Source organism: Tyto alba, unplaced genomic scaffold (assembly GCF_018691265.1).
Source record: "Tyto alba isolate M040663 unplaced genomic scaffold, T.alba_DEE_v4.0 Super-Scaffold_1000006, whole genome shotgun sequence".
Taxonomy (NCBI): Eukaryota; Metazoa; Chordata; class Aves; order Strigiformes; family Tytonidae; genus Tyto; species Tyto alba.
In genome coordinates, this window is record NW_024881272.1 from 33,655,092 (window position 1) to 33,680,715 (window position 25,624).

Genomic DNA, 25,624 nt, shown 5'->3' on the forward strand with positions numbered 1-25,624 from the left:
AAACGATAACCAATCAACTGATAAGAGGCTGGAAAAATAGTGGAAAGGACAACAGAGGCAGAATAGGCCATGCTGCTTTGCTATTCTAACAGGCTAAACTAAAAGCTAAAGAGAAGACTATTTGTCCAAAGAAATAATAATCTCTCATTTTACCATGAGTCCTACAAGAGGAAACTAAATTACAGAGGGACTAGAAAAGCAAGATTTGTCTTATTTCCCCACGCTGCAGTTTTCTTTCTACATCCATTCTCCTTGTTCTCCCTGGAACCGGGTTTCATGTTCCCACACACGGGGGCTTCGTTACTTAAAAGAAAATTAGATCAAATGTATTTTAATTTATAATCTGAGAAGTAAAATAATTAGAGAAACCTACAATTTATTAGAAAACAGGCTTGTCATTTAAAATAGTGCAGAAGTGAAGTATAAAGGTTAACATAGCAGATTGGTTTTCCGTATCTCAGAGGCAGCAGAAGTACAACCTATGATGTAAATGTTACTATAGTAACTAATGTTTTTATTTAAAAGCCCGGTAAATAGATGTATCAAGCCCATATAACTTGTCAAAATGTAAGTTAAACTGCAGAGCCTGGTAGGTGAAGGAACACTTTTTTTGCCGAACTTGTTATTTTTGCTGCAATTTCCACCCTGAATGCACTCAGTATTTGCTTGCCAAATTGCATTTTGACACTCAGGAAATAGGCTTCACTAATGGTGACAGCAGGAATTAGCTGGGACCTCTCATGCAGCCATGTGAGGGCTTAAAAATGGATGCAATTCCTTCTAGTGAATTTTCTGTAGACTATTCCCTTCTGCCTCCCTCAAAAGCTTATTCCTAACAGCTAGAGCTACTTAACTACACAAAGAATTAAGAATATGTTATGAAATATTATATATTCCTTCCTCCTATTCCACTGATTCAGCTGAATGGGAGCGAGGTGTCCCTTGAGAAGCCAAGTGTGTTTAGTGCCACGCTGGTTTCTTCTCTTCTTTCTCCCTCTGTTCCACCTGAGCAGCTTGTGCGACTCTGCCCCTGTGCTGGCCCTGGCCAGGGCTGCCAGCAGAGCTGACTGTCCCCTGAGGTGTCACCTCTGCTCCCTCAAATTCGCATTGTATGCTTTGATTAAAAAGTAATTACAGATTTGCATAAATGAAGAGTCGTGTCTTATGAATATCAAGGATATAACCCGCTTTCTGTGCTCATCTTTCCCATTTTGAAAATTTACCTGTGCTTGCTAGCATAAACTCACGTCAGTTGTTTGCCTAAAAGCTGAAGAAGAGTGGGTTCTTGCTGTTTAGCCTGTCGGTATTACATATTCTCTGTTGGACTGTGAGGCTTTTGTGACTAGAACATTGATGCATTTCAGGTTGATTGCCAAGAGGAAACCCATGTTTTGCTGCATTTGACATAGTTTATTTCCCGAAAGATCACGCTCGGAAGCGTTTGGGAGCATCACAAGCTTAGGAGGTTCTTGCAAAGAGGTTGGGATACAACCTTGGCATGTGCCAGCTGTAAGTTCAGTGGGGTTTGGGCACCCTTCAGGCTTTAAACCTGGGGGGTATGTCCTGCAGGGGTTCCTCTCTGCTGGGAAGGATGGTATTTGGAGATGTAGAGAATGTAAAGGGAAGAAGCCTCCTAGATAAGCTTTTAGAATGGCTGCCAACAGGATCTGAGCCCTGAGGGAGGCTGAAGGAAGAGTCCTAACAAAGGGCTGGAAAGATTGAGAGCCCAGGGGGAGAAGCAAATGGGTGTGAAGCCTGTTTGTAAATGGAAAGAACTAGCTGGAAGCTAGGGAAAGGGGCTCAGGTATATTGTAAGATTGTCAGTCTGCGGCGAGAGGGCAGTAGCAACCAGAAAACTGGAGAATCTGGATGCAACTCACCTGGTCAGGACAGAAAGGCTCTTACACAGCTTGCAATGGGATGGAGGGAGACTGAGGTGCTTCTCCATGCAGGAACAGAGCGAGGTACAGTGCACCGTGCTGTCTAGTTAGATTCCTGGCCAGGGGAGGGAGAAAAATTGTACACACAGTATCTGTAATCTGACCCAGCCCACAGAAAAATCGATGTGACTGTGCATCAGTGCATCTGGGGTTATGACGTAGCTGCAGCTTAAGTCTTGCTCGCTGTCAATGGTGATCTTTCTGAAGCTGTTAGTTGAAACTCTGTTTTAATATTGCTGATTAGCTGAGATCAGGACTCGCTGTGATGGGCAATGAATGAGTGTTTCCAAAGGAAATCACTTGCCCTGAGGAGATGATACTTTAAAAGGCAAGAGGAGAAGAATTGCCAGTATTAACAAGGAGTACCCAATGGGCTGAGACCAGTTCCAGTGACCCACTTACCATCAAGCTAATCAAATGGACACAAACACGGTGCCAGTAGTGGAGGCAACACTTGTCAGCAGGACATTGACAGTGTGGGTCCAGGACCACCACCGACCTGTCCTCCTGGGGCTGGACTTGAGGCAGTAGTGACTGACTTGCTCTCCAACGCTTACAAGACCTGTTAGCGTGGCCAGAGCCAGCCTTTTGGGCTGTGCTCAGGCAGTCCTGCCAGCAAGCAGTCACAGCTACAAACTCAACGTAAACCTTGTAAGCTTGGCTGCCTTAAGAAAAATCTTCCTTCAGGATAACCTAGAACATCAGATGCATCTCTGCAGGATACAGGAATCTGTTCAGAAGGGAGAAAAATATTTAGTTCACTGTTTTTCATTGCTTTCCCAGTTATTTTTTTGAAAGCATGTATTGACTAAATTGTGATTAATTTGTCTTGATGATGAGACACAACTGCCACAGGATAATGGGATCACTGGGTATTTAAGGTTAGGAGGGACCTCAGGATCTCTAACACAACCCTCTGCTCAAGCAGAGCCAGCTGTGAGATGAGGCCAAGTGGCTCACGCTTTTATCCATCCAGTCTTGAAAACCTCCAAGGATGGAGACTGTTATTCCTGCTCCACTCCTTGACTGTCCTTATGGGGAAAAAGTTCTTTTTTTTTTTTTTTTTTTTCCATTATTTCAGAACCCTCTCCTTTCAATTTATGCCTGTTGTTTCTTGTCTTCTGACCATGCACCATATTGAAGAGCCTGGTCCTGTCTTTTTGATAACTTCCCCATAGGGAATTTGTGCACTACTTGCCAATTTGTGGGCAAGTTTGGCACTGATGAGTCCAGAATATGACATGTTTTTCCCGCAAAAATGCCTGCTGTTCGTAAGTATTTTTAGTATTGCTTGTATAGGTGCTACAGACAGACTTACTTGGTAAACTCTGAGATGGTTAATGGAAGTAACGTAGAAGCTTAAGAGCACAAGGAAATATAAAAATCTAGAAACCTGGTGTGTCTATCGACTTGAATTATTAATAGTGGAAAAAAAGCTTGATGCGAAAGTGGGCAATTTGTCGCATATGAATCAAACTTTTTACACTTCTCTCATGAATAATTTTCAAAGTCTCTATTATCCTCAGAGACTTACCAGCTTTGTGTAATTTCTGTCTATATGACTCACTGAATTACTTCATCCTCTGCAACTATTTTCTTCCTTCAAAAACCTCCATTTAAGATGGCAATAGTAGTTTATATCACAATCTACATATATTTAGGTCTCCAGTTTTTTCTCTGTATATTAGGAATGAAGTATTTGCACGCACACGTTTCTGAGCATCTAGAACATGCAGCTGAGCATAAATATCCTGAGGACAACACTTCTTACACGATTCTGCCAGTGATTTCTTCCCTTCACTTCTGTGTGCTTCCGTCAGATATTTAGCAACACGCCACTAGCTTTTGCTATAAAACCAAACAGTTCTAAATTGAAGTTTTGCTGAATTTGCCTATTATTTCATAAAGGTTTTATCTGTCCCTTGTCCTCCTCCTGTTGTTTCCTGCATGCTTTTTGGGGCAGGGAGCATCGTTTCATAGTGCACTGGTAAAGCATCTGAAACATGAAGTTCCTTGGAGAAAGGGTTTAAGGTTAATTCTGCAGAGTGAGGCAGGTTTATTCATTAGTATTAAATTTAACCCCAAAGACAGAACTTTTCAATAATGTGGCCTGAACATGAGAGGGATCTACTCTCTTTTCGGTGCTTGTCCAGTGTGACAGAGACAAATTTCATTCTTTAGTATAAAGACACGGATTGAGAATCCCACTTCTCACTTCCCAGCGAACATTTTAGTAGCATGTCAGCGGGGCACTCTGCAATAACCGCTCTGCAGGCAGGGCTGTTCAGCTCCTCCACTCTTCACAGACAAACTGGTCTTATCCTGCCACCACGTGAGACAAAGTTTTACAGCTCTTTTAAAAAAGAGACAATCTAGTCATACTACAGCTTGCTCAAAAGTTTCTCTTGATGCTGGCATAAATGTCTGAAGAGGAGTCGGTGTTTTAAGGTCCCTATTTTGCTGCTAGCCTCTCTGCTGTTAACAGAAGTGATTCACTGCCGTGTGCCTCCAAGATGAATCAGTCAGTGGGGTTCAGACAGCTAACAATGAACGGTTCTGTCCTGGAAGCTAAGTGTGTGCGCTCCCAGAGCTGCAATTTTCTCCAGTCCAAAGCAACGCTTTAAATTTTTGTCCTATACCAAAATGAATCGACAGGGGACTTCTGAATAATAGGGAGGAATTATCCTGCTCTAAATTAGGAAGGTGTGTCTCTTGGCTTATCTTTATTAAATTACTATAGTTATGCTTGCATCAGTCAGGGGAGGAAATTTGACTGTGCAGCTTCTAGGGGTTTGCAGCAAAGGAGGAACATACATCTAATTACCTGGTTGTATTTGATAATGGTATGTCCAATAAATTTTAATGTCTATTCAATTATTCTTTCTCCTTGTTAGAAGACAACTCTTTTTTTTTTTTTTTTTAATTCTGCCACTAAAAGTTTAGTTTGTTAGTGTATTTGATGCCAATTTATTGTAATAGTTGAAGTACAGGACTGTAATACATGTACAGTCACGATAAACAGATTAATCTTTTGGGGGAAAGAATATATTTTTTGCACAGAACATGTTTAATCACCGCCTCTACTATTTTTAAGTATTAATGCGGGTTGCAGAGAGCATTTCTGTGGGTGCACAAAAAGTAAACTTTAATTTTGTTGGTGATCTTAATACAGTAGCAAGCTTTAGCTGATTAAGCCTGGAAGCTGGTTAGGAGGTGCAGAGAGATTGTGTGCAAAACATTCTTGCAGCAGCAAAAATGAATTACTGAAAACATGCCCTTGTGGAGGCAGAGCCCATCTTTGCATTAACTTCATAATGAAAACAGACTTTTCACTTCTGGTGGTCATTAAATGATTTAGAAAAACTTCTGATACATACATATATACATGTGATTTGTTTATATATAGAATAAGCGTATTTGGGGTTTCTGCAGCAGTTCCGTAGTTGGTCTCTTTCACCTGTTTAAGTAGAAACTGGTTAACCTGGCATGAATTAAATTGGATGGATTAGAAGGGGAAAAAAACCCAAGAGAAATGTTGAAACCCATGCTAAAAGCCCAGAAGGAGCTCAGCTGTGCTCAGAAATCACAAATTTAACTTGGTAGAACTAAAGTTGAATTTCTAGCACTTTTTCTAGCTCTCTCAGATGCATAAATGCTCAGTTTGCACCAAGTAGCTAAGGTGTGTATGCTTCAGATTTCTGCATCTTTATTCATCACTGGAAACCTCAGAAAAGTGCTTCTGTTTAGATTTATGTTGTCACTAACCTGTCACTGTTGGGGCAGGTGGCTGTAGTGTTTTTCCTCACTACAGGAGGAAAATAACTTTTTTATTTTTCTCTTGAGTGGGAAGTTTGCAGGTCTTTCCACAAGCTTAGAAGAGACGTGGTAGCAGTACTACCTGGCAGGGAGATTAACATCTCAATAGATATCTATATGGACGTAAAGCTGTGCAAGAGATTATAGACACTTTATTTGTAAGAGGTCAGGGTACTATCATTATCTGCCAACACAGTGGCTATATGACTGTATCCAGCATGATTGGTGGAAGGGAAGGCATTGTTTTAATGTTGCATTTTTAAAATAAATAAATAAACCTTCAAGGCTAAATAACATTAAGTACTTCTGTCAGTGAAACTTTGTCTACAGTTACATGTTTCTTGCTCACAGTCAATTACAAAGCGTGCACGTGGGTCACTGAAGTCTTCTCACCTGCTTTGATAAAACACTTGGGACTTGGTATTTTGTGGTATTTCGTTGTTCTTCAATGTGTAACTCTTTGAAAGGTTTCTGGACCTTTGTTATTTTTATAAAGCTTCAAGGGAGAAAGTCTGAGGTGAACTATGGAGGCTGAGAGAAAATAAATTTCCTTGTTGTTTGTATTTTATAAAAAGACATGCTCCAAAAAATGTTCCCCTTCTACAAAGGGTGAGGCCCTAAGAAGAGGGGATGCTGTGCTGAGGCTGGAGAGCATCGTCTTTGGTCACAGGCCTGCTGAACTGGAGTGGATTCCTTTGAATTTAGACTGGCAGGGGCCAATGTCATGGACCCAATGGTTAAGTGTAAATTTTGATAACGTGGAAAAGGTGCAAAAACTAGGGAGCTCATCAAAATACAGTTACAGGAGCAAAAGAAGGAAAATCATGGGTCAGTTTGCGTAACATCCTGGGTGCCAGTAGACTCATGAATAAAGTCTGGAGAAACTGAAAATCTTTGTATTGAGTCAAAATTGTAACTGCGCTGACAAAATAAAACCTTTGTGAGATAATTCAGACATGAAAGGGAAGACTTGTTCAGAGAGGTCTGAAGGCATGGGAGGAATGAAGCCGTTATCACAAGATACATATGATTTTTGCTGAGATCCAGCATAGATAGGAGGTGAAGTAACTGAAAGTCTTTGGGAAAAGATCTGAAGAAAAGATCAAGGCAAGTTCTTATTGTATACCGCCAAAGAAGTCAGGTGGATGAGGACCATTTTAAGCAGAGCTGGTTAACATCTTGAGAGAAGACTCCTAGATTTTATTTTTTCTTTCCTGGACTGAGAAAGAGGAACCATTTGAGATGGTGAAGATGTAGTGAAACAGCAGAACAGAGTTGAAAGTATTTGAGAAAGAAGACTTCAATAAACTCAATTACAGTGAATATCAAATGGAAAGTAAAGAAAAGAGTTGTTCAGAAGTGTTGGCATTTTCTTTCAAAAAAATATATGTGGAAGGCAGGAAAGCACCTGCTCCAATATGAATTAAAGGCAGGAAAGTTAGTAGAGGAGCAAATAATATTTTCCTCAGTAATGTGAAACTTTAGTTGGAATTGGAAGGTATGTTAATTTCTTGAAGAGGTCTTGTAAAAGAATGACACAAGCATGTAGGGATAAATCTGAAAGACAAAGGTCAGAACAGATGGAACCAAAAGGGACCCTCAGGGTGATCAAGAAAATGTTTTTGATAGTGAGGGGAATTCCCACACATACAGAAAAACAACATCATGGCATGTTATCTTTAGTGATGTTTTTGATGCTGTCTCATGTGACTTTCTCCTAAGCAAGCAAGGGAAGTCTACTCTGTGTTAAATGACTGTGAAGTGTTTGGTTGGACAGAAAGGAACTTTCCAAACCCCCAAAAAAGAACAGTCAACAAGTCATAGGTTAGAAGACCATATGTGGGTTAGTTGTTTGGGGGAACACTTGAAGGCTAAAACTATCTGATATTTTCAGTAAGTACTTGTGAATAGCTTAAAAGTGCATGTTATATCAAATATTTGGATAACAAAATGCTAGCAACAATTGCAAACGCTTTAGGGAACAAGATTAGAATTCAAAGTGATCTTGACAAATGGCTGAAGCGGTCTGAAATAAATAGGCGGTAATTCAATAAAGACAAGTGCAAGACACTTAACTGAGAAATAATCAACTGCACAAAGGAACGTTCTGCAGGAAGGATCAGAGGGTTAGGGAGATGCACAAACCAAGCCTGAGTCAACGCAGGTGTGCTGTTGGGAGGGGAAAAAAGAAAACATCCTTATGGGATATGTAAACAGGGTTCTGTCATGTAAGAAGTGAGATATTTCTTCACACCTAAACAGCACTACCAAGACCTTGGTTGCAGTACTTTGGGCACTGCTCTTTAGAAAAGAGAGAGAACAACAGGAGTAAGTCCAAAGGAGATCAGTAAGCCTTAGCAGGTCTCCAGAAAAGAAAAGAAAAGTCTCTAAAGAAAGACTGAAGGAAATGAAGCTTGAGTTTACACAAAGGATGATCAGTATGAGATGACAATGTAATTTACATCAAAGGACTTCTGAAAGGAGGAATTACCTGTCTTAAGTCTACGAAAAAGTAAGAGGATTAAACTGCAGGAGGATTTAGTTTGGATATTAAGGGAGGAAAAATAAATGTTAAAAATAAATAGATATGCACTAGTGTAGGTTACAGAGGGGATATTTTTTCTGGTTCAATGAACACCAGTGCTATATGAGGAAGTGAAACAAAACTTACTCTGTCGAATGTTTGTCTCAAGATGTTCTAACCTAAATAGAAAATTATTTTCTAGTGGTCCCTCTTCAGATCTCGCCTAGCAGAAGAGACAGCTTGTGACAGATTTTGCTTATGAGGCAGGCTAGACAGCTTGTGACAGATTTTGCTTATGCTATGAAAGTCTGGGATACAAAAACTTCAACAGCTTCCTAACCTCAGACGCAAGTTGTATGGAGTCACATTTCCCAAACTGTCATATTAGAATACAGAAATATTTTCAAAATAGGATTTATCAATTAGAGATGGTTATTATTTTAATAAGGAGCGAAATTGGCTGATGCTGCTTTGAGGAAATGGATCATGAATTACCGAAAGTCAATAAATAAATTAAAGCCAATCAGTGGGTTTGTTTGTACAGCCATGGTAGAATTATTTATACAATACAGAAGATAGTATGATATCACATTCAAGTCTTTTTACTGAGAAGAACTTGCAGTATGTAAATAAAAGTGGTTTTCTTCATACCTTATGAAGCAGAGATACTGGTTTTGCATTTATTTAAAAATAATATTGCTGAAAAGCAAGAACACTGTAAGAAACCTCAGTTGCACGTATCTGGGCCTTACCAGTCTCTTATGCTGGTTCCAAACTCTTGTTGCCTTTTCCACGAAAAAAGGTGAACCCAAGCCAGATTAAAGGTGCGTCTTTTCTAGCAGGGCTCAGCTGTCGTTTTAAATTCCTTGACATAATGTATGGGTTTTGTTTTTTAATTGGAGGTGCTTGTTAAATACGTGGTATTGCTTTACCTATGTGTCAGTTCTTTTCTCAAAGAGCTCTTTATTCGCAAGGCCAAGCGCTGAAGTGCAAAAGGGTCAAAATGTGATTTACTCCACTTCTTGGGGAGTAAAATGTGGGGTTTATTCACTACTCTTAAAAAAGAGAGCCAGCAGGTAATGGATACGTGCATTATAGCAGGTCTTTGAGAGATCTGAATGAATTAACCTCATTAAAAGAGAATAACCCATATGAGGAGATACCATGCAAGCCTTGAAAACAACTGTGTAAGTGAGGAAGCAGGAGATAAAGTGTAGCTTCATTTCCAGCAGAAGTGTGATGAAAGATATATTCAGAGAGAGGGAGAGATAATTGACTGTCAGATTGTCTAAGAATTAATATTTACATGTGTGGAAAGGAGAGTGGTACTGAGTGGTCTGAAACGTGGGTGAAATGGGCAAGGAACTCTTGTTGGTAGCAAATAAACATGAGGCTGGAACAGTCTGTCTAGATTATTGAGTTTTCTTTCTATTGGAGGCACAAACCTGTATAATCACTCTTTTCGTAAACTATTAAACCCTCACTTAAACAGGCTCATTTTTGGCATGTTATTCCCATTAGAAGATTGTTCCAGAAATGAGTCTTCTACTGGCCAAGACTCAGATTTTAATAACAGGCCTAAATGTTGCTGTGGCAGGTTTAAGACCATCAGAACTAGTGCCAGTATTGTCCTTCTCTTTAAATACTTTATAATTCTTTCTCCTTGGGGTTTACTCCCCAACTGTTCAACTCATACTCCTCACCCCCCCCTCAATTGTTTTAAAGTCTTGTATGCTTAAAAATCAGATATTATCACATCCTGTATTTTTTATTTTATTCTTAACTCTTTCTGTACTACTACTTAATGGATTTGGTTAAAATACCAGTGCCTGGGGCTTGCAGTTTCATGTGCTAACTTTTCATAACTCTGTATTAAACTCTTCCAGTGTTCTTCCTACTGTGGCTATAGTAATTTCCGTGTCCTTGGCCCTTTGTTATCCCTCTGGCTCCTAATGCTATGGTCAACATTGATATTTTTATGGCAAATTGAGGAGATTCTGTATCTAATGTGGGTTTATAGCAAATCTGTAATCTCGATTTTTGCTGTTTGTTTTAAGGGGGTTATCTCCAATCTGTAGCTTAATCTCTCCTTTTGCTGTTTGTTTTATTATTTTTTTCCAAGCCTCCTTTGTTTGGGTTTCTTGCCATATCTTTAGTGACACCTGACATATGTGCTGGTTTTGGCTGGGGTAGAGTTAATTTTCTTCATAGTAGCTACTATGGGGCTATGTTTTGGATTTGTTGGTAACTCAGGGATGTTTTTGTTATCACTGAGCAGTGCTTCCACAGAGTCAAGCCGTTTTCTGCTCCTCACCCCACCCCACCAGGGAGTGTCCGGGGGTGCAAAGGGAGCTGGGGGGGACACAGCGGGGACAGGTAACCCCCACTGACCCCAGAGCTGCTGCTCGGGGACTGGCTGGGCATCGGTGGGTTGGTGGTGAGCAATTGTTTTCATTCGCATCACTTGTCTTGGGTTTTATTTATTTCTTATTCTCCTTTTCATTACAAAGGCCAGGCCGGATGGGGCTTTGAGCAACCTGGTCTAGTGGAAGGTGTCCCTGCTCGTGGCAGGGGAGCTGGAACTAGATGATCTTTGAGGTCCCTTTCAACCCAAACCTTTTGATGATGACGATCATTATCACAATTATTTCAGTTCTTAAACTATTCTTATCTCAACCCACGTGTTTTTTCACTTTTACCCTTCCAATTCTCTTCCCCCATCGACCAGGGGACAGTGAGCAAGTGGCTCTGTGAGGCTTGGGTTAAACCATGACAACTGCTGTTAGAGCCAAGGTGCTCTTGGTGCGTATTCTACTGTGGGCCTGGTCCGAACTGGAAATTCATGTATGTAACTGGGCCCATAGCATGTGTTAGAAGAAAGAACAAACCTGTAAGAAAGAGGCATTTTTTATCTTGGTAACTGGAATTCTGACTTGCAGGTGATTTCTAAGCTACATGTGGTATAGCTTTTTTGGAGAAGCACAGATTGCTATGGTGTATTTGTTGTCCATTGCAGAGCCATTTTGTATAGCCTGGGGATGTTCAGTTTTCCAACTTCAGGCTTGGTCTTCATGAATTTAATAACTGAAAAACTAATTTTAACAATTCAAGGTCAGGATTTAAATTTAGTTCTAGTTATTAATTTTCACTGTCAGTTTCTTTGTTACGGCTCAGGATTTTTAAGTTAAACAAAATTTTTGTGATAACAATCCATATAGAGTTGGTATTAAAACATCATTAGCTATAGAAGAGTAGTGTAGTAAAGAAGAGTTGAAAATAGTCTTTCTGGATCCAGGTTGTTAACAGAAATGTGTAGTTGTTAAAATAATGGAAAATAATTGTCTACAAACGGTCAAAACTGAATTACATAGCACTGCTTACTGTGCCATTTAAAAGTGTGTCTCAAGCAGACTTTTTTTTTTTTAAACACTAATCTTTGTCCTTCTACTGACAAGTAGGCATGTTTGTGTTATAAATAATAATTACAACATTTATGTTTATAATTTTGTGAAAATTCAGAGATCCTTGGGACATACAATGAATAGGTTTAATAACCAGAAAGCATTCCCTATGCTTCTGGTTTATGTCACCTTTTACGTTAATAATTGGGCATTTTGTACAGCCTCCACTGTTAAAGTCACTAACCGGAATACTTAGGCTGAATGTTAATTAAATTCTTAACAAATGTTTGTGTGGATCCAGACAGCACTGATTGTTCCCTGAAGGTCTTCTATTTAGGTAAAATAGTTCCACTCTGCATTTAAAAAAAAAAAAAAGGGTAAGAACTGTCATTAAATTTCCTTCAGTAACAATCATAATGCATGAGGTTATCAGAAGAGGAAAACTTTGAATATTCACTCTCAGTTCTCCCTGAACTTATCCTGGATAAACTCCTGCAACACCTCCCGTGTGAAGCAGCAGCGTCACGACAGCTGAGCAGGGAAGCAAGGCAAAGTTTAACGTGCAGGGATGTGTGGAAGCTTTTCTGTGGAAGCGCTTTTATTTGTACGCGTTATGGAAGAGAGGAGCGATGCCGTGGAGTTTAACTGACTTCTTGGGGTGAAGCGCCACAGCTTAACCCGCTGGCAGCTCGTGTTGGCCAAGGGAGCAAGGGAAGAAAGGGTGGGTGGCTCTGGCCTGGGTTCGCGCTGAAATGGGACGACTGGCAGTGACAGCATCTGAAGTGGGACCACTGTTAGGGACTCACCTGCTCTGCCCGGACAGGGCCTGTCACCCAGTCTCTGGCGGATCCTGCGTCTCCACCACCTTCACTTGACACCCATCCCACCTCCCCGGCTGTGGGCTCTGAAGGCTTAATCCTAGAATGGTTTGGGGGGAAAGGGACCTCAAAGCCCCCCCGAGTGCCCCCCGCTGCCCCGGGCAGGGCCCCCTTCCCCCAGCCCAGGGTGCTCCCAGCCCCGTCCAACCTGGCCTTGAACCCTTCCAGGGAGGGGGCACCCACAGCTGCTCTGGGCACCCTGGGTCAGCGCCTCACCGCCCTCACAGTAAACTTTATTTTCTTCAGTGACGCGTCATTTGTAAGAAATTTAAAGCACAGGAGGGGAACCAGCTCCCTGTCCCTGTGCTGTGAGGGGGCTCGGGCCTCTCTCCGAAGCCGACCCTCGCTCCGAAGCCCCCCCCCCGCCTTCTTGTGTGTGAGGAGAAGCTGCCGCCGCAGCCCCCGGGGGTTTCGGGCCGGGGCGCGGGGAGCGGCCGCAGCCGCTGAGGCGGGCGGCGAGGCGGGAGCGCGGGCGGGGCGGGCCCGGGCCGGGCAGCCGGAGCGAGCGCTGGGCCGAGGCGGGGCGGCGGCGGGGCCCTCCCGCGCCCGGGGGGGCTTGCCAGCGGGACACGGCCACGGCGGCGTGACTCCGGGAATGAAGCGGAGTAGGTCGGTGCTGATTTTATTTTTTATTATTTTTTTTTTTTCTCCTTCCCCGACTTGTTTCTTTAATTTTCTTACTTCCCCACATGACAGCTGTGGGGCTGGGGGTCCTGCCCGCTTCCCTCCTTCCCTGCCGGCCGGCTTCGCGGGACGCTCCTTCCACAGCGCAGCTCTCGAAAGGACCAGGCAACTTTAGAGGTTGGCATGATATACCTAAATCAGCCCTCCCCTCCCCCCCCCCCCCCCCCTTTTTTTTTTAATTTTCTTTCATTTTGAGGTTTAGTTCTTTTTAGGCTTAGTATCTGAAGCAAAAGAAAAAAATAATCTCCACAAACACGGGTTGTGAGAGCCACTGATGCTGCAGAAGCCATTACAGTCTGCTCTGATAGAAGAGCACTTTGGAAATGCAATGTTAATTATTGACACAGCGTTTATAAATAGAATTTATAATGAAAACACTGAGAGCCCTTAACTAGCAAGTGTGGCCATAATATGAAGGAGCTTTAAGTACCAGATAATTACAGGAGCTGGGCTTACAGCTGCATGTGAGGAGAAACAAATGTATGTTCATCAGTGAAAAGCTGGGAGAGAGTATTTACTAAAAATGCTTTTCTCTGTTGCTGCCTTAAAATCAGGAATATTTATGAACGTTAAGTCTCTCAAATTGAGTGTTGTATGTGTCCACGAACTTCAGAACCGCGTTTAGTGCTGTGGTAGTGGAGATGCAGGGACAAATGCAACTGCTGTGCTGCCTGATCCCCAGCCTTCCGTCTCTGGAACCTTTGAGCAGCGTGGATGTTTGTGAAATGAGGGGGTAGTTTCAGTGCCATCGAGAGAAATCGTACAACCTGGAGAAACTGTTTAAAGTTTGGGACGTTTTGCTATCGAGTTTCAGAAGAGAGGCTCCGTCGGTGAACTGGGAGCCTGTTTTTGTAGCTGGGCTTTTGCTCTGAGTGAGATAAGGGTAGCTCTGCTCCTAGTTCTACTTGCACTTCATGTGTGGGGAAACACACAGCTTGGGTTGCTTTGGTTAAAGCTTTAGTATTGGAAAACAAAATTATTCAGTGCAAGTCATTGCTATTTCATATGTTCCATTTACTCTGAGCTCTTTATTAATAATATTTACTAATATACTAAATGACAAACAAATGCAGTGAAATTCCATGCGCAGAAGGGCTGCCTGAGAATCACGGGTCTTGCCAAAATGAACAGGGCTGGAAAGCCCTCTGCACCCTTAACAAGCAGGCCAGAAGGCACTCTGTGTAGACATTATTACTAAAATATTTTTATGCTTTATAGAGATCTTTTAAATATTTAAAAACAGCTGTAATAGAGTGCTTGTAAAAGTCAGGGACAGTTTGTATGCTTGCAGTATTATGTTCCTGTTTCCCATTAACTAGCAGCTGTTGTTTTTTGGGAGAGGGTGGGAATAAGAAAAAGAAAAAAAGAACACTGGACCCTCTATGTGTGTGTGGTACATTACTTGAGGAAAAAAGAGGAGATCCTGACAAGTGAGTTTCTGTAAATTTACGTAGGGTTTGCAATTGCTCATTGGAAACCACTAATGTGTAAGGCTTTGATCTCGCAAGATTTGCTCATCTAGTCATTTTGTCCCTGTAAAAGTTGGTGAGAGTTTTACTGTTGAATTTAGTGGTGTCAGGGTTGTGCTAATCTGCTGGGTCCAGCGCGGGTTGTAGAGACTTGGCACTCTTAGTCACCAGTGCCACCCTCTGTTCACTGATGTTGCAGCTGGACAGGTAGACCTGCCTCATGCTGCAGTCCTCTTTTCACATTAACCCTTTTTTTGTAGTTCAGAAAGGAGACATGCAGAAATATAAGTTGTCAAGACAAGAAACTGAAAAGAAAAGGCAGCTCCAGGAGGAAAAGGAAAACTTTCAGTGTATTTTCAGTGCCCAGTGAGCAGGTGTTTGTGGATCATCAGCTGTGCTTGTTTCAGGCTGTGCTGAGAATGTTTTCTGTGCTGATACGCCAATGGATTGTATGACTTCTCAGCTGGCCTGTAAAGAAAAATTACCTTACTTTCATTGTTGTCCTCCTTGCTTGTCATATCTGCTGTGTTTTAAATTGCATGTTTCTGTTACAAGAGGGACTCTCCTTACTGAAGTTTTCTGTACAGTGGTTAGCGTGGAGAGGAGCATGCTGTTTACATATGAAGTTGGAAAGTTTATTGTATGTAGCAGCAGCAAAGGTTTTGATTTCAGGATGCAGTATCTTAAGATAGATGTGTTAAAATGGACCCCGATACCTTCAGTTTGTATGGATACTTCCCCAGCCACGCATAAAGCCATTTGTCCTTGCCATGTTAACTTACTCTCTCCAGGACAGAGCTGTAGTTACAAGTTTTAATAATTCTTCTTTATTTAACTTCCTGTTCCCTGGAAGTGTTCTTGTAAAACTTGTATTCTTTCTTACAATAATGTTAGAAATTCTGGTAGGTTCAATATTCTCATAGAAAAGATATTGGGTACTCCTGTCCAGTCCAGTAGTCCATTCATCTTGTCCTGGGAGTTATCTGTAGATATCTCTTTTTACCCAATTCCTGTGTAATGTTTACACAAGCGATACTGAACTTTGAACTGAAATGGAGCTAATGCTGGTGACATGCAGCTTACATTGCTTTTTGATCATGTACAGCACTGATTTTTGTTCATGAATGTTGTTGGAACCAGGATTGAAAAATAACACATCTGTAAAAATCAGCCTACATCGATGCCATAGAAGTAGGAAAAGAAGATGTCTTGATCTGGTCTGAACTATATTTTCACTTTTTGGTCCAAATACTGTCAACTGTGGTTAAATTAGTCAGAACTTTCCCTCTCTGAGGTGCTCCTGGTTCTGGGGCTCCATGGTTGCTTTCTTTTCAGTCTATTACATGGTTGAAACTACCACAGCAGCTGCTGTTAACACAATTAACTCTTTGGCTTCTTACTTCCAGGAACAATTGAGAGATGATGTTTCACATTCTGCTTTGAAATAGTACAATGAAATATGTGTAGTTACCAAAATAGTGGTTCTTTCCTTCAAACATTTAGGAGCAAGCGGGTTAAGGTATCTGGGTGACAGCTTTTGCTTCTTGCTGTGCCAGTGATGGGAGAGCAAGTGATGGACCATAACTTTATAGATTATTTGGAGCTGTTGATGGTGTAAAGTTTTTGTTTTGCAAGTGAGAGCTTTAAAGCATTTGCAATGACATCTATGACATATTGATAACTTTGTAAGTTTTTGAAATATATGTCTGATTTTCTTATACAACATATGGAAGCGATCTCTGCCAGTTTCATACTGAGAAGTGGTTGAACAGTGAACAGCAAATTTTTGTTGTACCTTTAAAAGAGGCACATGGACTGTTTTTCAGAAAACCATACGTTTAATAGTATGAATAGTGTATGCTTGTGTCAAATAAATTATTTTAAAAGGGTTTTTTTTCCTTCGGTCAGAAACTTGGGAAGAAACTAACTAACTTGGATTGTAGGCTTTTGGAAATAATCTCAGCATGTATCTTTGTGAAATGACAGACTTAATAGAAGGTTGTAGCGAGATAATTCCTCTGGCCTTCATGGCTCACCTATTAGGGAACAAGCTAATGGAAGAGGTACAGGTAAGGTTGGCTTCTTAACAGCTGTGCTGAGAGGCAAAATTTCCTCTGAAGTAGGGGTTGTGAAGCACAGTCTTTGAAATTTTGAGCTTTCCTCTTTAATTTTTCAAAATGTAGCTTAAAATGTGCTCTGATTATCACCTGGGGGGAATGGGGAGAAAAGTAGATGGGACTGACTCATCTTGCAGACCAAAATGAAGATGGTCTCTGTTGAAGAAATGGTTTGGCTCAGGCTCCAGCCCCAGCTAAATTCGCAAGGGCTTTCTTTGTGGAAGAGCTTGCAAGAAAACAAGAATACTGAAATAGTGTAGTTCCACTGGTCAGTTGTCTGCTGCTTCAGGTAGACAGCTATGCCTATTGAATCACCTCGACTTAACCTTGAATCACCTCAAGGCTTAAAGCAGTGTCAGGGCCATGGGATAATCACATCGAGTCTCTGGTGAGGGCAGAAGGGAGAGGGGGCATAGCTCTGAGCAAAGAATGGCTTTCCTTATTGTAACCAAATTCTCTGGTTTTATTAGCAGCCACTGGTTCCCCTGTGGGGCTGACCCTCCGCTCTGCGGGGGCTTGTTGAGGGTGAGACAACGGCGATGGACGCAGCCTGTGCACAGACAGGAGTGGTAAAAACCAGGGAGGAGTCACCCTTTTCTTCTCCTTCTGGTCTTCTGTGACCACACAGGCTTTCCTTCCAGGCTGCAGAGCCATCTGCTGTATAGCTGGTACGGAGCCTCTCCCACCACAGTAGCCAGTATGCATCATACAGTGTGGATGTATACACAGTACAGTACATGCGCCCCCAGACTGGAAGGCCAGTGGATTACATAGCGTTGGCACCAGCTCTTCTGGCAACACAGATGTTCTCAAGGAAATGGTTCTCAGAAGTATTTAAGGAATGTGAATACTTTGGAGAGATTCCCTAAATCTTATTTCTTGCCCCAGCATTCTCTGTCTGACTTGAGCTGTAAATTTTCCTAACCATTCAGTTCTGGATAACTACAGTGGCAACCAAAGTCTGTATGTTTTACTCTAATATCCTCTCTGGACCTTTTTTTAAAGGATGAAAATGCTTGTATTTGGGTTTTAACAGAATTTGTGTAACAGCGGGATGAAAATAAAAAAACAAAACAAAACAAAAAAACTGAAATGAAAGAATAGTTACTCTAAAGTTTAGTGAAGTCTTCACCCTTGAAATGGGTGCCCGAGTGCTTTTGTGTATGTTGCACTTGGAAAATTGAGTACTTCTTGGGCATTTTGATTGTTTAGATTTATAGTGCCTTTCAGATGACCAAACCCAGAAGGTGAACAATGATCAGCAAAAGCCTGGAGCAATGAGGTACTATATAGCTCTAATGGTGAAAGAAGAGCTGTATTGATACTTAATTGATATTCTAAGCAATGTTTTTTTCTCAGATGACATTCTGAGTTTGTTCTTCCTTTCTACTTACAAAGATGTGAGTATCAAATTAATTGAAGTGTGTGAAACTGAAACCCTAATGAAATAATTGATAATTATCAGTTAATTTTCTGTATGTTTTTCAGATCAGCTGTACAAAACAAGATGTGTTGGCAAATCATTCTGACTGTGTTTATGCTGTTGGGTAAGTTACTAAAAAAAGTCTGTTGGAAATTATGTAGAATGAAGTGTAATCACCATTTCTGTTTTACAGTGGTGTTTCAGGTCATGCTGCTGGATTAGTATCTTATCGCAACATGCAACTAGAATGCCCAAAGGACCCGATGTTATCATTGTGTGGAGTTGAACTGTTGACACTCTCAGGGTTGTGCGGAATTGAAATGTTGACACTCTTGGGGTTGGGCCCATGTGTCTGATCCCCAAGAGCAGTGCAACTGGCTTTTAAGATCAGGAAACTTCAGTAGAAAGTATGTGGTGAGTCAAGATGCATTCAAATGCCCCAGTCAAAATGTGAATAGATAGAGGTTCACGGGCAGTTTGTTTCGAAAGCAGAAGGGAAAAATCCCAGTTCCATCAGAGCTGCAAAGTTCCTGTTTAGTTCAGTGTAGCGAGGGTGTCATTTGGAGTTTGAGCTCTGCTTTCATGTGCACAGTGCTGTTAAATGGTGCTCAATTAGCTCCAAATGTCAGATATAATAAACTGGTATTCTAATTGGAAAATGTCTGTAGCAATATTGGTGTATGCTGTTCAGGGACAGCTGGTATTTGCCTCTTACTTTTTTCATTAAAATAAGAACTATATTTAAAGTCTTTTGGTGGTGATGCTTAGGGAGAAAGCTGATGCTGTAATCCAATGAAGTTAGTTTCAAAATTTGTGTCATCTTGTATCTTCGCAAAAGATGAATAAATTGTTAGATTTCTATGTTTTCTATATACATATATATCTTTTATATAAATATTTATATACATATACATAATTCTTTCTATGTATGTACCTTTATCCGCTCGGTATCAAATATTGTGTTGTTGACATGATTCTTTTAAATATCTTACGTAATCTAAACACATTGTGTGCCTTTTAATTAGAAAACCTGGATGCCTCAGGGAGTTTTCATCAGGTTGCAGAGCAGTTTGCCCCTCTCTGATAGCCTGTAATGCCTGAGAGCCGCTGTATCCGTTGAGGGGCCACCTCCGCCTCATTCCGAATAAGCACGTAGCCATGGCTAGCCTCTTTGTAGCCCTGTCAACCCAGACACGAAATAAGCGGCTCTTTATGGGACAGAACTGTAAGTGGTGGCCTCCTGTGCGTCTGGGTCTTGGACAAACTGTTACACCTGGAGCAGGAGAACATCCTTAATCCATGCTGCGGTTTATTAACGGGCAGTTAAGAGCTGTAGCAATCCTGTGCTAAATGTCCGGTATTGTAACGCATTATTGTTCTTTTATTTTTTATCACTTCTGCAGAAGTGGTAAGCAACTGCACACATTTTGACTTGATAAGATTTAATTAATCCCGTGAGATTGTCTGGTGTGATACGTGAGGAGGCAGTCGTGTTTGAGAAAAAATGACTGACAGGAATCTCTTCCCACCCCCCAGTTGCCTCTGTGGACTGGGTAGTGTGTTTGTTGGCTGTCCTGCTTCACAGGCAGTCGTGTCACTTACATGATTAGAAAAGGACAAATGAGTATTATGGACTAATAGCGTGTTTGGTCAACTGAGTCCTCCACATGCAGCCAGGAGGCCTAACGAAGCCGATAGTTACAGAGGCACAAACTCTGTTAAATGAGAGGGGAGGAAAGAGCAGAACCCTCCAGGGGTCTGGCAATACAGAGTCTGTGTGAAGAGAGAAGGAAACGCTTTAATACATTGTGTAGTATCACAGTGTCTGCTTTTAAGGTAGCACGCACCCACTTTTTTAAAAGCTTTCATTTTGTGTTTTTATACTATTTAGCTTATGCTTATGTGCACGCTCTTAAACAGTGCTAGAGACATTCTCTTTTTCTTATTTTGGCTGTTGCAAGGCACAGAGCATGAATTAATTTCTGTCTGATGAACTGCTTATAATATTTATGTCCTTACTGAGCGAAAAACTAAATGCAAAATGCACAAATGACCCACATGCCTTTTTGTATCTAGAGCTTTAATCTCTGAAATTCACGCAGTGTTTTATAGTGAGCTATTTCTAAAACTGAAATGCACATCATTCTCAAAATCCATGTTCGTAATTAAAGCTATGACTTACCAACAAGAGCTACAAATGCCGTCAGAGGAATTTTATTTTGAACAATCGAAATCTGATGGAAAAGATTATTCTTTTTCTGTACGTCATTTCCTAGATAATGCCCTGGGGTTGTGAGGTTACATCCAGTACTATATTCTTGTAATACTATTCTTTGGTATTTAACAGTTATAATGTGACTGTGTTATATTTACAATAGAATTATTTCTTCTACAGCAACGGAGTCATGTTGTAAGAGCTGGACTGCAGGTATCCCAGCACTGCATGGGGAGATGAGACTCCTACCTGTATAGCATGTGAACTTTGGTTTAGGATTCGCTCTATTTTGAATTAATACAAGTCAGTTTACCCCAAAGAGATGCTTCCCTTACAGTCTTGGTCTTGACCAATTTCAAGAGGTTTTAAAACCGGAAGGTTAGGTGTAGTGACTGGGGGAGAAGGCTGGCATCTGTCACTTATGACACCAGTTCAGAAGGGGTGCTTTTGGTAATTTCGTTTGCAGCTCAGAGAATAGCCCCTGGAATTAGTCTGATTTTGATGTAATAAATGTGTTTCTGTGTAACATCAGCCACTCCCTTTTCGTTAGCAAGTCGTATGAACTTCTGTTTCTGATACCTTTGCCTTTATGTTTGCAGACTTTCTTCAAATGGCAGTTGCCCATTGCATGGTCCATCAAATTCTTCCCAGGAACTTTACATTACCCTGTATGTTTCTGAATGAGACATTCTTGAGTCCTTTCTCTGCTGGAGTTGTAGAGAGCTGGTCTGGTTTGAGAAGAGAGCATGGAGCATCCGAAACCAAGCCTCCCTTGCTAATGAATGAAGAAAGTTTTCTGTGTTGCCTTTGGAGTGATAGCATCATTGATTGCTCTTTGTACAGAGCAAGCATGCAAGCAAGAAGGTTTATTCCTTCAGAAATAAATATCTCTGCTTCTCAGGAAATAGGTAGGTTTTTCATTTAAGGGCATAAGAAGTGACTACTTCTTCAGAAAATGGTTGGGGTTTTTTGTTCTTTCGGAGAACGGAGGGTGGGCTGTATTAATGGACATTCATTTTTATCCAGAGCAGATGACATCGTATAGTAAAATCCTTCCTCACAGCAGTCTGTAGTGGAAGATGAAGAAATTTGTATAACACTGTTTCAAGGGGAAAAAAAAAGAAGTTGGTTCTCTTTCAAGGGGAATTCTGAATAAAATATGTAGCGCTGCATATGAGGATGTAAGCTCAGATCTTCAAAGGTGTTTAGATGCTGTGAGAAATATTTTAAATATTTCCGTGGATATGGGCTTCACATTCCTCCAGGAGGTGGGGGAGATGGAGAGCAAGTGCCATCTTTCTGTCTGGATTGTGAGGCCTTAGTAAATATCTGTATGTTGAATTATTTTTTCCGAGGTCATTTTTCTCCTGTAAACCACAGTCTCTGAGCCGCATACTGGCCTGTTGGCACACGGGTAGCAGTGGCAGGAATCTCATTGACCTCAGTAGAGTAGAATTTAATTTTATAAGAACTGTTCCATGGAACAAATAAATCTCTGTTAAAGACTGCCACACTAAATTTGTTGCTGTTGTGTATGTAGCACAGCTGCCCACGTGTGCGCAGAGTGTCTGCTGTACAGCTACAGAGAGGCTGTACCACTTCGCAGTAGCAAAACCTTCAACCTGCAACAGCAGCTTAATTTCTGTCTTCCAATTGTGGCCCTGTCTGTAAAACCTGGTAAAGTATATTCCTTCTCTAATAAATAGAATGCAGCAATATCACATAGGTTATTAGCCTTTTAAGTATTTAAGGACATATACTGCTGCCCAGTTCAGCAAGGAGAATTCATAAACATTCGCACACTTGTGGCCCACCCTCACTTTCATGCGTATCTCTTACTTGTCCTCACTTTGTGAGTGAATGTTATCCTGGCTCTTCAGTTGTTGTTTTTTCTTTGTTTTTTTCTTTTTAAAATACAGTTCAGAAATGTTTAATCCCTTTCTTTTGTGCAGATTCAAATTGGAACATTGAATGTTGGATTAGAAGCAAGCTGGACCTGTTAGTTTGTAGCCTGCAGTTTTTGAAGTTGCACTTGAGAGCTGACTTGAAGGTTAATCTTTTATATGCTGTGTAAGTACGGACTCTGTTAAATTTGTCACTGTTAGCATTAGAAATCTGAAAGCATTTTCTAGAACATCAAATTGTCCTCGGAAGCTTGCAGCACAGTGGTAGCATTAGCTTTGCAAGCAGATGATTTGTTACATACCTTTGTCTTATCTAAAAGTAATCTTGGACAGTATAGAAAGTTTGTGTTTCTGTCTTTGAATGAGAAATGGTTGGAATAGAGAGTCCCCGCCTCTGTCATGCTTTTGACCATAATGTTCTCTCTCTTGAAGTAATTCTGTTACTTAACATTTAATACAATGCTGAATGCTTCTCTAAGCGCATCGATGCCTTTGAGAGACACCCGGCTGTGCAGTTGTCACTGTGGTAGATGTTCTCTGGAAGGGTAATAGATGGTAGTTGTCTTTACTGTGGGGTGGGAAGGTCTTGTATACGTTTGATCATAAAAAGATCTGTTTTATTACACTTAGGAAACCTTGCTGTCTTTTCTGAATTACTGATAGGTTGGAAGTAATGGCATGAACACACAGACTTAATTTTCTTAGGAAGCAGGCTAAACATAAATAACTGAATTAGCTGAATTTACGGGTGATGACTTCTATTTAAAAAGCCAGATATCACTTGCCACAAATTATCCCTTTAGTCAGGGTAGAAAGCAAGGGTATTAACTAGTAATAAATATGGTTGTTTAGTTGGCATACTATGTGAAAGCAGACATCAGATTTTGAGTGGGTTCCCGTTTCCAGTGTTCCTCATTACTTTGATTTCTGAAATACCATTACATGTGTTTGTGGGAGAAGTAGATCTGACTTCCCCTCTGTTCCATCCAGTCTCAACGCCACTAGAAAAATCTTTGTCAGTAACCCTGGTGTAGTAATCTGTATATTGAATTTTTTTGGTATGTCTAACGTCTGTGGAACAACAGATTCGAGACCCAGCTGGGATGAAGAGGTTCTTTGTATTATGAAGGGAATTCAGTAACTGTCGTGCAGTTTATGAGAGCGGGCCCTATAGACTCGCTGCAGTCCTTGTGGCATTTCTGTATTTGATTACTTCTTGCTGCAAAGGCGAGATGCAATGCAGTCCCAGACACTGGAGAACTTGTTTCACTCCCCAGGCTTCATATTAATGTTTTTCTTTCAGGGTCCCTATGTTCTGGGGGAACAGCTAGCAAAGCATTTCAGATTTTGGTAAGGTGACAGCTTTCCCTGTTGGCTTGCCGATACCTTAGCATTTTATTCACATGAGCCAAAATACCTTGAAAACATTCCCAGTTTTAAAAATATGCATTCCTGGCATGTGTTACTCCCCGGGAGCCTGGAGATCAAGCCAGAATTCTCACATATAGGACAGGCGATGTACAAAAATAATGACCTAGAAGAATCTACCACAAAAAAGCTTGGTCTTCCACAGCTTTTAATTTTTTCAGCATTAAAGAAGTATCCTCTTACTTTACACATCCACAGTTTGCTTGCTTGTAAATGATATCAAGTTCTTTGAAAATAAAATGTTTTGTTCTGTCCAAAACAGTGCTATGACAGTATTCTGTAAGAGGCTCAAGCAAGGGTAATGATGGGGCTTTTACCTTCCCTAGCAGCATGTCTTCGGGAGGAGAAAGATTATTCTGAAACTTAATTAGACAAATTAGGTTAATTGTCTACCAAAAGTGAGTGATCTCTCCAATTGTATGTATTCTAGGAATTCTGTAAACCCTGATGGTTAATTACATTAACTAAAATCACTTAGCCCTAGGGATCCTTCTGTAGTGACACAGATGAATGCTCACAGTTTAATTTTGAGCACTGATTATAATTTGCCCTTTCTGCAGATGGTGATGTATAGGCTGTACTCATATTTCTGACCTCTTTGATGTACCTGTGAGGCTCTCCTTGAGTTCTGGGCCTAGACTCCCATGTTTTTAAGGATAAATCATGCACTTTTCCTCAAGACTGGTGGCTTAGTTGAATGTATCAGTTATACATAAAGCCTTCTTCAGCTGAAGAACATTAACCTTTCATTAGAGACTTACCCTCTCATGAGCCATCAGATGTTCTGCAGTTTAAGGGGGCAGCTTGTTCAAAGAAGTATTGTCCAAGAGTTTCTATCAGTCAAATACATTGAGATATAATTGTTGAAAATCCTTAGAACCCCAGACAGCTTTACTCTGTCAATTCCTAATAAAGGCAGTGCTTGCACATACGCAGTATATAGAAATACTGAAAGCAGAGTTACAATGGTGACCTTGTTTCTGATATGCCTCAACATAGCTCCTAAATGTACTGTTGTACCTTACCTGAAGTTAGAGGAATTGTAGACGTTCATGTATCTCTTCTTAAAGCAAAGTTGACCTTTTGGTTTTGGTTAGGTGTTTCGATAGCAAGAAATCGATTGAAATTCAGTGAAGACATTCTGCAGGGTCTAATTTAAAGTCTAGAAGTCCACCACTGGGCCACAGGTTAATTTAGCATAAGTAACCACACCTGGTTGAATTGTGCACCAAATTACAAAACATTTAGGAAGTGTTAACTTCAGGTGTTGACTAAAAGAGCTGTGTGTGCACAACTGAGAAGTGCAGTGTTTGGAGTGGAAAAGCAAAGCAACCCTTGGACACATGCCCTTGTTGCAATGTCAATCACTTTTGTGGTTCAGGGCAGGCAGTATTTTTTTTTTTTTTTTTTTTCTCCTCTTCTGCAGTGTCTTATGCTTTAGTCCCATGTTTCCAGCTTAAAGTCACACTGCCTTTGTGCGTTGTCTCTCCCTTCTCTGCCAGCTATTAAAATTTATGTCCAGTTCTCTAGTTTTCTGTTGAATCTCAGAGGTGGGATCTGCTAATCTGTTCGTAGAAGTTCATGTGCTTAGTACCCATCTGGTTTTTGCTTACCTCTCGGTGCCAAGACAAATCTCTCTCATTCCAGCAGCCAGCACTATAAAACTGAATGGGGACATAGTATATACTCATGTATTTTATAAGTCCTCTGTCTTTTCTTCCCCCCACCACAGTTTGCATCTGACTTTAGATCCTATCACTGTTGCGTGATGTAAAGCGCTCGTTGAGTCAGGATTTATAACTTCTTTCAGTGTGCTGCAAGTGTG

General features: G+C 41.0%; 1 protein-coding gene across 1 annotated transcript in view; it reads left to right on the plus strand.

Moving 5' to 3' along the window:
- Positions 1–25,624, plus strand: part of LEPR (leptin receptor) — a 67,317-nt gene that overhangs the window by 12,291 nt on the left and 29,402 nt on the right. Inside the window, exons 2-4 of the mRNA XM_042807325.1 lie at positions 18,318–18,376; positions 21,067–21,375; positions 22,420–22,537. Of these exons, the coding sequence (XP_042663259.1) occupies positions 18,337–18,376; positions 21,067–21,375; positions 22,420–22,537 (467 nt within the window). The 5' untranslated portion in view covers positions 18,318–18,336. The remainder of the gene's footprint in view (positions 1–18,317; positions 18,377–21,066; positions 21,376–22,419; positions 22,538–25,624) is intronic.